The following is a 13,267-nucleotide window of genomic DNA, read 5'->3' on the forward strand; positions in this document are numbered from 1 at the left end:
TTTAACCCTACCCTCTGTTTTATGTTCTGTTTTACAAACAATTGAGTCTTGGCAAAGTTTACTATCCAGCCTAGGGAGTGAAGAAGAGATATCACTCTTTCTGACACAAACTCTCCCGATTGAAAAAAGGCATGAATTAGCCAATTGTCCAGATAAGAATGAACTCAAATTCCCTCTTGATGAAGGAAAGCTGCTACCACTATCATGACCTTGGAAACGTTCTTAGAGCTGTGGAGAGGCCAAATGGCATGGCTATGAACCGATAATGAGCTCTCAGAATTGCAAATCATAAAAATCGCCTGTGAGGTGGCCAAATGGGAATATGAAAGTACTAAATGCAAAAAAACAGTATGAGCTGTTCCCCTTACTTCCGTAATCTAATACCAAAAAAACTGGTGAACAGCCAAAAAAAACCCAAAGGGTAAAATAGATTTTTCAGTTAATGGGTATAACCCTCAGAAACCAAGGATTAACCGAGGTCTGACCTGCAAGACTCGAATATCTACAAGAGATTGTAGTGTTTGCAGTCCTATCTCTTTCATAGGGCTATTATATACCCATAATAATTTGCTTACATACAAAAAATCATTTGTTATATAGTCATTCTTTTTGTTGAATATTACAATCTAAATAAACGACAGCAAAAACTTCAAAAACAGCACTTAGCTTTCACTGAAGTTGCACAATAACCCCTCTGATGGAATAAACAACGGGGCCCATATCGTTTCGCCTTCTTACAGGCTTCTTCAGGTTTTGCCCAAAGCCAGATTGTTAAAACCCACCTACCTCAGGAGTACTCAACGCATAGATTAAGCTTCATAGAGCTAAAAGCATTCAATATTATACAAAATAAACGCTTAATGGAGTTGAAAAACATTAAATGCTACACAAAGTTAAAAGACGTTTAATGCTGTGCAGAACGGGTAACAAATGCCTCATGTATAGTGACATTATCATAGAAAATCCTTATAGTATGAAAACATCCTGAAGCAATGTCTGCAAAGGATGAATATACAAATAAAGCTGTGCTGAAGAGACTATTGAGAAAAGGCTAACTCCCTATAGTTAATTCAAGAACCAACAATTCAAAGATCATAAAGTATCATAACGCTGTCATTTCCTTTCCACGACATGCTGTCGGTAGCATCGTGGAAAGGAAATGACAGCGTTATGATACTTTATGATCTTTGAATTGTTGGTTCTTGAGCGGAGGAGTGGCCTAGTGGTTAGGGTGGTGGACTTTGGTCCTGGGGAACTGAGTTCGATTCCGGCACAGGCAGCTCCTTGTGACTCTGGGCAAGTCACTTAACCCTCCATTGCCTGCCGCTTAGAGCCTGCCATGAGTGGGAAAGCGCGGGGTACAAATGTAACGAAAATAAATACACCCAAAAGGCTGAGTGTGAGCCTTTGCCTCACAAGCTTAACTGAAACCCCTAACAGCTGCCAGGAACCCACCACCACAGCAACCCATCACAGTCAGTGCTGCACAGCAAAGTGCTATGGCCTGAAGGAGATAGTGAGATACTAACTGGAACCTAATGCTGCACAGCAGCCTTTAAGGCAAAGTTCTGTAGTACTCTCCATCTCCACCTGCTGGTAGATGGGCATAAACTAACAAGCACACAGATTCTGAGCAAAATCCTTAGATAGTACCTGAGCACACCCATATTAAATTATTTTACTGTGTCTAGGTAGGGGTAAATTCGTAATAGTATTCAGCATCCCTAACCCCTTTAATAATTTGTCTCATACTACGTCCAGAAAAGGATTAACTTGTGGTGCGCTCAACACCCCAAATCATTTCGGAAAGCCGGCTTTTTGAGTAGTTCACTACGAGTATTATTTATTTGTTTAGTGTATTGTGCAACTAAGATACCATATGCATTGTGAATCTGTGTTCCACTTCCGCGTTGTTTCCCTGGAATTTTAAATTAAGAAAAAAAAATTCTGATACTACTACTACTTATAATTTCTATAGCACCCAGAACTTTCCAAATTCTCGTCCTTAAACACAAACAAGAAACTGATTTTTGAAACAATCGGGGCTGCGGTTTTCGGGAATTAACCTTTTTCTTTCTTTCTTTTCTTATTTCCCTTCGCAGCAGCAGCTACCGGGTGAAACTGGGTAGCCAGCACGCTCGTTGTGCGCCGCTTGCCTCTTCCCTTCCCAGCCGCAGTTAAGCTGGCAGCCTAATGCGTTATGGTCTCTGATTAACAAAAGAGAATTCAAGTCCTACTTCGAAGTCCCTGTGGCGGGCGATGGGCACGCAAAGAGTGGGATCCTGGCACGGGCAAGAGGGCACTGAGCGTGAGCCCCACACGAACACCACCAGCCAGAGAAAACACCAAATCCCTCTGCTCATCTTGTTGTCAACGCGTACTCTGTACCTAAGAAAAGGAGGAGATTCAGCCGCGCAATAACTCCGCCTCCTCCTTCCGCCAGTTTCACCTCCTCTGGTGAGCATGCGCACTTGTGCAAAAGGGGGAGTAGGAGTATAAAGAAGCAGGAGAGAAGCTGAGTTTGTGGTGGTGGTTGAAATTTGCAAGCTACTGTTTAATCTTCTTGCCGGAAGTAGTTCATTTTTTTCATGTCTAGTCAGGCTGTAGATTAGAGAGTATTTACTGCACTTGAGTACAAGCTCAAAACACAAATAACATTGAAGGCAGAAAAGAACAATCAATGGTGCGCAAATGTCCTTTAATGGGTATCTTCAAGAGAATTCAAACGACTGGCAGGGGCGTAGCCAGACACCCAATTTTGGGTGGGCCTGGGCCCTAGATGAACTCTGCCCTGTCCCACAAGTGATTTGTTCTCTCCCTCTCTGGCCTGCATGCCATATGGTCTCTCAAACATCCCCCTCCCCCCATACCTTTTAAATAGCAGGTTTTCACTGGCAGCAAGCAGCAAATAATACACACTGCTCATGTTGGCTCCACAGCCGTTCCTCTGATGCAACTTCCTGTTTCTACATAGGCGGGAATACATCAGAGGGAAGGCTGGTATGCAGGAAGGACAGGAATTTTCAGCTGGTGGGGCTTGGGAATCCCTGCCAGACACTTCATAGGTGTGCTGCTACTGGATCCCAGGCCCACCCTTGGCTACGCTACTGCTCGGCATAGGCGTATTTTGTCTGATTGGCCTGCATGAGGCATCTGGATGTGTTTGGATTGCACAGTTGATGAGGTGCCCCAGACCAACTTTTGTTTTTGCACCCTCTATAATGCCCCGCCTCACACCAGTCCCACCCCTGCTCCACCTCCCATCAACTTCCACAATATTGTGCTATCTGGTGGCACATTTGCCATAGGCTTAATGCCATCAACCACCAGAATTCAGGAACATAGGGTCAGGGAGGGGAGCAGTGGGTGGGTGGGTGGGGGTAAGGGACAGGAGGTGATTGGGAACAGAGAAACTGACCCATGTAGGGCAGGGAGAGGCCAGAAAAGTGTACGACAGAGTAGCAAGGACAGAATGCAAGTGAATAGGCTGTACAGTGCACTGAAGGCATCCATCCATCTGAATTCCAAATTACATATACAACATGGAAATAGTGTCTGAATCCCAAAAGAAGAAACACCACTCTCACCTTGGCTGCCCGCTGCCGTCAATTGAAAGTGCAGATTTCAACTAAGAATTCAGATGTCATCAGAATGCAGGGTGGTTGCCATTTGTGTGCAGAAAGAACCCCCCCCCCTTTTTTTCTGTATGCATGTCTAACACACCTGCTTTCCTTGGGATTTGCACTCACCACCCCTGAACAACAGGTCACCTGTTTTCACCATTAGGCCACCACAGTTGCTGTAGAGCTATAGCTCATGAGCATCTGTACTGCTGCCTTAGGAGGAGAACATATATATCTGCGTGAAGAAGTGCAGCTATCTCCAGGGAACAGGTGACAACAGTCTGCAGACCCCAACACTAAGGTTCCCAGGAGGAGTGAGAGTGCAATCAACCAACCTGTTCTATACCAGACTATAAGACGTCCTTCAGTGTGTCAAAGCAGAGGTTCCATGAGGTCACTGGTAAAGAACCTAAGGCACCCTTCTGAAGACCAAACAGCCATGTCACCCATTCTCAATATTCAACCTAAAACACCTCTTCCCCAAGCACATCTGTCTGTAAGGTCCAGTTGTCAGTCCCAAAAGCAGTAGCACAGAGGTGGGGGGGGGGGGGGGGAGTATGGCAGCTGTAGAGCAGGTGGGAATCAAACCTTGGCCACCTGATCCTTAGGTCTAAGCTGTTACCACTGGGCTAATGGTCTACAAACACTCTTTAGTGTTTCAATGAGGGACCCATAGCACTGCATAGGGTAGACATTTTCAGATCTCGGGCCAAGCACAAAGTTGTGAGGGATGTGAGGTCCAATGCAGGTTGTAACAGTTGTTTATACTATGGCCCAATCACCAAACTTCTGAGCAAGACCCTAAACCCTACAGCACATCTGAGGTCCTCAATACATTTGAAGCTCATCTAATCAGCAATCAGGTTTTGGGAAAAGTACGTTGTACAGAATCGAGCTTAAACACTGAACAATGTATGTGTGAGCTCTTAGGCCTGCTCAGAGCAGGCCCATATATGTACGGCCATTTTCTGTGCAATTAGGCATGATTCTATAACTGTGCGCATACATTTTGGACATGCCCTCTCATGCACCTTTTGCAGTTGTGCGCCTTGGAACATAGCGTATTACTTTCTAGACTATGCATAAGGGGGATATGTGCATAACATTCATGGGGAGAGTGTTTCTGATGTTATAGTGATGAACATCTGGCATCCAGTGATCACCAGATGGCGTGGTTTAATATTAAGATAGTATTGCTGAAAATCTGGCCAGGGAATTGTAAGGATGGTTGGGGGGGCGGAGTCTGGGTTAGCAGTGATATTCAGACTGCTAACCGGTAACTGCCCAGTTAAAGTTGAGGCAGCGAAAAGCCAGTTACCTATCCGGTTGTTTGTCTGAACATTGTCTGAACCACACATGCTATGTTACAAATTCTGATGGTGATATTCAGTGACATGGGAATTGCATAACTTTATATGATGTGGAGGGGCATTTTCAATATGATGTCTAAGTCTGATTTCGGACAGTTTGCTGAAAATGTCTAAAAATTAAGTGGTGAATATAGCGATTTTTGAACCAGAAAAACATCTATCTTTTTGTTTCAAAAATGGCCATTTGCTAGAGGTTTTTGTGTCTATATTTTTGGACCATTTTTGAAAAAAAAAAAAAAAAACCATCCATGGGAAAAACACACAAAAACAAGCCATTGAGATGTATTGGGGGGGGGGGGGGGGAGGGGGCAGCAGCATTCTTAGTAGACTGGCCACACAGACATCCCAGCAGAGCAGTGGGGCACCCTAGGGGGCACTGTAGTGGACGTCACATAAAAGGTCATTGTTACCCCCTTATATTGTATAGGGAGCCACCTCCAAACCACCAAAAACCTCCTGTACCCAACTGTACACCACTACATTAGCTCTTAGTACATAAGTACTGTCATACTGGGACAGACTTATGTCTGCAGGTGTCACCTACATATGGGTACAGGAGGTTTTTGGTGGATTTTGGAGGGCTCACACTTTCCACCACAATAACAGAGTGAGATATTGGTCGGGATTCCTTTCTCTACAGTGCACTGCACTGACCGCTAGGCTATTCCAGGGAACTTCTTGCTGCTACTGACTATAACATCTGAGCTGTCATAGAGGCTGGTATGTGCTGTTTCTTTCACATCTTTGGGGGCTGGGATGAGGTCAGTGACCACTAAGGGAGTAAGAGGGGGGTGGTCATATTTTCATCACTTCAGTGGTTATTTGGTCATTTAGGGATCCTTTTTGCGACTTATTCGTGATTGAAACAGGTTTAGTTCAAAACCTCTAGGTTTTAGCCCTGGACATTTTTGCTTTGTTCCATAATAGCAGAAAAACATCCAAACTTTGGAAATGTCCAAATCCCACCCCAACACATCCCCTTGTGATTTGGATGTACTGCAGATGAACTGCATTGAAAAACTTCTTAAAAATGGGTTTTGAAAATAGCGATTTGGATGTTTTGGAACCCCCCCCCCCCCACACACACACACAAATCTGCCGCTTTGTGCCACTGTTTGAACTTTTTTCTGTTTAAAAAATGAGCCCCAAAGTTATGCATATTGTCAGTGACGATATATCTGTAAATGCTAGTGCTAAAAAACCCATGTATATATATCTTGACATTTAGTTGCTGATATTTATATATATACTCATAACTTTTATGCTCAGCAGCTGAATTTTGTCTGAATGTATAAGTTTTATTTTTCAGCTATGGCTCTGCCCCAATCCATCTTTTTTTATACACTTATATATTAGCACATAGCTACCAATATGCCAAAGGTTATGCATATAAGTTCTGTAAATGTAAAAAAAAAACATATGGTTTGAGAAATCGCCAACTGCACAAATGCTTTTGAATACCACCCTACCTCATTACATTTTTTTCTTTATAAGTACATTAACTTCCACGGTTGCTTTTTTTCAATGCACCTATTTATTAGAAAATCACATGCTTTTACTAGTATACAATATTATTTATGCTCTTTTGGAGGTTAATTGGAAAAATTACATCCTTTGCGAGAAGGTCTCATAGGCTGTTATTTGTACCAGTCCAGTAGCTGACCATAGGCCCCTTGTAGCAAATGGACATCTTGACCAATAGAATAAATGTGCTTTATGTTGTGCATTGCTGGGCATCACAGGAGCAGGCGGTGTGGGCATCAACTGTCTCTGTCAGGTCTTCAGACTTATCTAACTTCACATATCCGTCAGCCCAATCCATAGAAGTGCCTGTGCAAAAGGAACCAGGATTGTGTAAACACGATTGAAATAAAAGATAAAAATGTCATTGCATGGAATTATATGGATCCTCTGATAATCTGGAAAGATGCACATTAGACAAAAATGCAAGTCGTAAGTAACTGAAAACAAGCACAGGCTTTGTATGGACCACTGTTAGAACTTAAGAATAACCATACTGGGTCAGACCAATGGTCCATCTAGCCCAGAATCCTGCTTCTAACTGTGGCCAATCCAGGTCACAAGTACCTGGCAGAAACCCGGATAGTAGCAACATTCCCTGCTACCAATCTTGTGGCAAGCAGTGGTTTCCCTATGTCTGTCTCAATAACAGTCTGTGGACTTTTCCTCCAGGAACTTGTCCAAACCTTTTTAAAACCTAGATATGCTAACCACTGTTACCACATCCTCTGGCAATGAGTTCCAGAGCTTAACTATTCTTTGAGTGAAAGAATATTTCCTCCTATTTGCTTTAAAAAGTATTTCCTTGTAATTTCACTGAGTGTCCCCTGGTCTTTGTACTTTTTGAAAGAGTGAAAAATCGATTGACTTTTACCCGTTCTACACCACTCAGGGCTTTGTACTTAATCTTTTTAAAGCATGTGAAAAACATATGATTCTTCATAGCCAAGGATTTTCTTTTCTGATGTTTAGGTGAAGAAGAACTGAAAGACTTTTGTTTTGCTTATCTAATTTTGTATGTACATTCAACTGTGATCATTTAAAAGCACTGGTTTAAGATGTTCTACACAAGAGGCTCAGCAAGATTTTAACACTATCTACCCATGAAAAAGAACCAGGATATATATTCAAATTATTCTTGTATCATGAGATTATTAAAGAAAAGGGCTGGTTTCATGAACTTTGTCTCTTGCTCTGCACCTGTGAGTACAACCTTTCATAAATGCAGGTGTCTGTGCATTAAATTAGTGGCACAACTTTCATTCAGAGCAATTTCAGCACTGGGGCGAGTCTCTAAGAACAAGGGTCAGCTGCTTTTCCCCTTAATGGTTTAAAACTGAAGCTATTCAGAGGATTTTATTTCAGGGGCATAGCCAGTCACCCAGTTTTGGGTGGGCCTGGGCCCAGGATGGGTGGGCAGAATAACTTTGCCCTGTCCCACAAGTGATTTGGTCTCTCCCTCTCTCACCTGCATGCCATTTGGGTTCTCAAACATCCTCCCTCCCTCGCATGCAGCAACTAATACACACTGCTCATGTTGGCCCCACAGCCTTCCCTCTGATGCTACTTCCCGTTTCCACATAGGTGAGAATACATCAGAGGGAAGGCTGTGGGGCTGGTGCGAATAGTATGTATCAGTCGCTGCTCGCTGCAGGGGAAGATCTGCTGTTTACAAGGTATGCAGGAGGGACAGTTGTTGGGAGTTTTTGGCTGGTGAGGCTTAGGGATCCCTGCCAGCCACATCATAGGTGTGCTGCTACTGGGTGGGCCTGAGCCCAAAGTGGTTGGGCCTGGGCCCATCCAGGCCCACCCTTGGCTACACCACTGTTTTATTTATTTATTAGGATTTATTTACCGCCTTTTTGAAGGAATTCACTCAAGGCGGTGTACAGTAAGAGTAGGTCAAACATGTGCAATAGGCAAGTACAGCAGTAAAAATATTCAAATAACAATACAAAGTATGGCATGGTATACCACTTACAATGTCAACACAATACGTAATAGAGCATTATAATTAATAGAGAAGGGTAAAGCAAAGATGTAACATATAGATAGGTAAGACAGCAGGAAGAGTTAGAAAGTAAGGTGACTGATTTAAAGAAAGGTGCACATGAGTTTGGAGATATGGTTAAATATTATCTCAGCTAGGGTAGGAGTGGATAAACATGTCGTGCTGGGTTATTTGTATAAGTTTACGCACATTTCACACCAGGACTTAGATACTCAAACAACAGTTTTGCTCTACAAATAGAGGTTGACTAACAATGTACAAAATGCAGAAAATAGTATAGAAAGAGAACCTTCACACACTAACTCTATGTGCAGACTTACCAGCTGCCAGACAGTGGAAGGCCACTGAGACGGGAGTAGTTTGGGTTGGTGAGCATCCTTTCATACAGCGCAAAACGGGCTGAACTGAATAGCATTTAGAAATCTCTTCCTCCGTTTCAATCTGCTTCTCCAGTTTCACAAGTGTTTGCCGCATTTTGCAAGCTGTAAGAAATCAACCGGTGGCAGTTTGAAACACATGGAATTGTAGTACTAAGAAAAAGTAATTATACTGTACATTCCATTAACCTGCACAACTATCATGAATCTGTTGCATGAATTTTAAAAAATGGTCTTTGACCGAGTTTTCCCTTGTATTTTTGAGCTTTCATGGCCCTTACTGGGACTAGAGCTTCAGGATTTGGATTTTAGATTTAAGTATTCACCTTTCCAAACCCAAGTTCTAGGTAAATTGTATTTCGGGTACAGTACGCATTAACCTTTGCAGATATCCCAGGGTTCCTCTCACTGGTGATCACCCTCCATGAGGCCAAACTGCTATGATGACAATCCAGAACAAGGGCTGCAGGCCACAGCTTCCCTGCATAATCAGGTGTGTGCACACCTTGAGTCTGTATATGCTGCTTAGAGTTGAGAGTCCCTTTCCTCCCAGATGCTATGAACTCAGCCTTGCATCAGCCCCAGTAGCAGAAACAATGTTCAGAAATTGAATCCAGGTTTCCTGCTCAGCAAAGCACAAAGCACTGCCTCTCTTTAGCATCGAGTTGGCCCAGATATTTTGCATATTAACCACTGGATTCTATGTAGCACACCTAGAGATCTACACTGAAATCTAGGTGTATTCTGTAACAAAGAGCATAACTTAATTGGCTTAACAAGCTAATCAGCGTTGATAACAGCACTTACGTTAGACTGGTTGTGAGCCCTTGGGCATAGGCCGAATCCAAGGACAGACCTACACCGAGGCCTAGGGCAGACCTAGCTCACGCTATACAGTAACAATGGACCTCGAAGCCTAGCATACTCAGGGAGAACAGCGAGCACCGCCAGAAAGGTAGATAGACTACTTATAAGGGCCACAAGGCTGAACTGGAACCCACACATACAGAGTTCAAGCATACAGGCCGCAAGGCCAAACTGGAACCCAATCACACACAAGGGAAGGGAAAAGAACAGAGAGAAGTCCTGGAAGGGACTGGCAAACGGGTCGCGCACATAGCGCCACACACTGACACCAACTAAAGGAACCCAGCTAGATAAGGAGCAGTCCGCAAACAGCAGGTAAAGGGTAAGGCAGACTACAGAGAGAGAGACTGCTTCTAGGTACACAGGTCAGACAAGGAGCAGTGCTCACAAGAACCAAGCAACAGATATAGCAGGTAAAGGGTTAATAGGGAAATCCAAAGAAAGAAAGTAAGTTCTTACCACGGACTCAGTCAGCCCACACAGTAGGGAAGGGAAAGGCAAGGCACACAGAAGCAACAGAGCTGAACACAGGTGCACAGCAGTAAAGTAATCAGAGAAGAAGCTGGCTGCTACAGGCCCACAGAACAAACACAGACCAAGGGAAAAGATAGCAACCAAACAACAGAGAATTTACCCTGTGCCACAGGCACAGATTAAGCAGAGACAAGGTAAGCTCACAGCTGAAGGAGATAACACTAGAGTGTCCTATGCAGGCAGAGGTATGTTTAAATAGGGTCTGACATCTGACGTCAGCTGCCTCAGATGTCAGCCCAATCCCTGACATAGCCAATCAGGAGCGAGACCCAGTCACTACCCTGCCTGTCCCAGTAGGATCATAACAACTTAAAAAGCAGTAATAAACACTAATTGGCAATAATTAGAATTTACGCACATAGCTTGCGAAGCGTATTCTGTAATGAACTGCACCTAAATTCTAATATATACAGTTCAAAAGGGGCGTGGCTATGGGTGGGGAAATGGGCATTTCATGGGCGTTCACAAATTTACACGGGTAGTTATAGAATATATCCAGTGTGCCTAAATCTACGCTCAGGGATTTATGCCACATTTTCATTGTTGTAAATGAAGGCGTATAGTTTTATGCACTGGGATATCAACTAAGTGTAGTCAATATACCATGCTTAAATCTAGGTGCCACTTATAGAATACGTTTAGGCGAAAATGTTTACTGCATGGATTTTTTTTAAGGCGCCTTATATAGAATCTGGCCCTAAGGGGTAATTCTGTACAGGTTCTTAAAGTGAGGCACCGAGATGCAGTGTGCTAGGCACAAATTTTATATTGGTAATTATTTATATACAGTAATTGCGGTTATAAAATATGATTGGACGTCCACAGTTGCACGCCTAATTATAGATGCAAAAACTTATGATAGTTCAATGGCTGGTGTAAATACTCATGCCTAGCTGCTGTCAGGTGCATAACTGATAGTATTTCAGGAACGCCCCTGACCCTCCAATATCCACACCCCTGTAGCAGTTCCATGCTAAAGATTACGTGCTAAGGTTACAGAATACTGACTAAAGGCAGATACCCGTGGAACTGAAAATTAGTGCCAAATAATGCATCAATAATTGGTTGTTAGTGCCAGCTAGCAGCTAATTTGTCAATTAAGTTATGCACATAATTATAACATAGTAGATGATGGTAGACAAAGACCTGTTTGATCCAACTGGTCTGTCCAACAAGATAAACTGATAGCATAATGTATGATACAATACTACATATGCATACTTATAACCTGCACACACAATTTATAGAATGAGGGGTCAATTGTAAACATTGGTGTCATGCTCGTTAATATGTTCTCTCTAGAGGTGTTAATAGTTAGGTAGGTGATCAGAGCACTACAACTTTATGTCAAGGCAGAATAATGCAGAAGTTTTGTCATTGACTTGTATAGTTGCCAGTCTTTCCCGCTGTCCTCCCCCCCCCCCCCCCCCATCAAGATACAAAATGGGCCTCAACCTGCCCAGCTTCCGAAGATCAAACAGGTTCTGGCTGCCTCTGTTCTGGTTTGCTGGTGATCTTCAGTGTCAATGGTAATAACAGGGTAGTGTTTACATGCATATTTTATAAAATACAAACTCCAAGGCAATCACAACTCCAGAAGAGCTCAAGAATAATCACTCTGTATATGACCAAGCTCAACTCTTCTTTCTGTTTTATCATAGAACCTCAGTGGTGTCACTCAAAGGCTCGATACTTCATTGCCCATAAGCTTTACACACCCACCTCGTCACAGGTCTCCTACATTCCTTAGTCATTTAAATACTTCTTATCGCCCCTAAAGTTTTTCATAGAATTTTTTATAGAATTAGGGTGTAATCGCAAATTCTATAACATTAGTTGCACATGGAATTGCCATCATACATTGTGTTTCAAAAAATAAATAAATAAATAAATAAATAAATAAATAAATAAATAAATAAATATATATAACTTGTTTTCTGCATAACTCTGTCAAAACTTGACCAATTTCAATAAAATTTGGGATGTTATCCAAACTCATACTGGCCACCTCACCTAAACAATGTCATTTCACTACCTAGTTCTCAACTGTCACAATGTTTTCTTCGCTGCAAACTGATTGGGCCCTGCTGTTTCCTGACTGGTGATCAGTTGAGCCCATTTCTCACAATCTCTTCAAAACATATTCTCCACTTACCCTCTCCCATCTCTTTTCTGGAAACACCAGTCTATGAGAACCATAACCTTTATCCAGATAGAAATTTTCAGATGTCTTTATTCCACCATACATAAATTGTTTATTATACCTCCAGAACAGGACTTTTCCGGCACGATCCAAGACTGAGCAAAGCTCACTGCGTCTTTAGCTATGTATCCATCAGGCATCTTATATTCCTGCCCCACCTCATCATCATGGTGGCCGCAGATACCACAGGTCTTTCCTTTCATCCACATTGAAGTTTCAACCTTAATCAGTACAAATCAGAAAAACAGTCAGTGCTGATGTGAATGTATATTACATTCTACATAATTAAATGCTGATAATGAGGGAAATGAGATACCTGGCATGCCTTCCCATTGTAATAGAGTTTCTCAATACCAAAGTTAGCAGCTGTTAACTGGAGTCCTTCTCCCTCTTTTTCAATCATCACAGGTGGATCTGGAGAATTAAAAAAAAAAATCAACTAGATTAGAATTAACCTGTGGGACATGTACTGAGATGGACAGTTAACATGCTGTCTGGGATCCTTTTGCTAAGGTGTGCCGAAAAATGGCCTGTGCTGGTGTAGATGTGTGTATTGGACATGCGCAGGTCCATTTTTCAGCACGCCTGCAAAAAAGGCCTTTTTTGGCTGAAAATGGATGTGCGGGAAAATGAAAATTGGCGCGTGTCCATTTTGGGCCTGAGATCTTACTGCCACCCATTGACTTAGCAGTAAGGTTTCACGCATTAAGTGGGCGATAATCATCAGCGTGCGTACAATGCCGATTACTGCCCAGTTAGCG

The 13,267-nt window shown here is 42.7% G+C and overlaps 2 protein-coding genes across 2 annotated transcripts in view; both read right to left on the minus strand.

Annotated features, from left to right (window-relative positions):
* CTBS (chitobiase) overlaps window positions 1-2,424 on the minus strand; it is a 34,766-nt gene extending 32,342 nt beyond the window's left edge. The window contains exon 1 of the mRNA XM_030205783.1: window positions 2,238-2,424. Coding sequence (XP_030061643.1) covers window positions 2,238-2,363 — 126 coding nt within the window. The 5' untranslated portion in view covers window positions 2,364-2,424. The remainder of the gene's footprint in view (window positions 1-2,237) is intronic.
* Window positions 2,425-6,424: 4,000 nt separating this feature from the next.
* Window positions 6,425-13,267, minus strand: part of LOC115471884 (vitellogenin-A2-like) — a 98,110-nt gene continuing 91,267 nt past the window's right edge. Inside the window, 4 exon segments of the mRNA XM_030205790.1 lie at window positions 6,425-6,823; window positions 8,846-9,007; window positions 12,568-12,727; window positions 12,823-12,920. Of these exon segments, the coding sequence (XP_030061650.1) occupies window positions 6,708-6,823; window positions 8,846-9,007; window positions 12,568-12,727; window positions 12,823-12,920 (536 nt within the window). The 3' untranslated portion in view covers window positions 6,425-6,707.

This window comes from Microcaecilia unicolor, chromosome 6 (assembly GCF_901765095.1).
Source record: "Microcaecilia unicolor chromosome 6, aMicUni1.1, whole genome shotgun sequence".
Classification (NCBI taxonomy): Eukaryota; Metazoa; Chordata; class Amphibia; order Gymnophiona; family Siphonopidae; genus Microcaecilia; species Microcaecilia unicolor.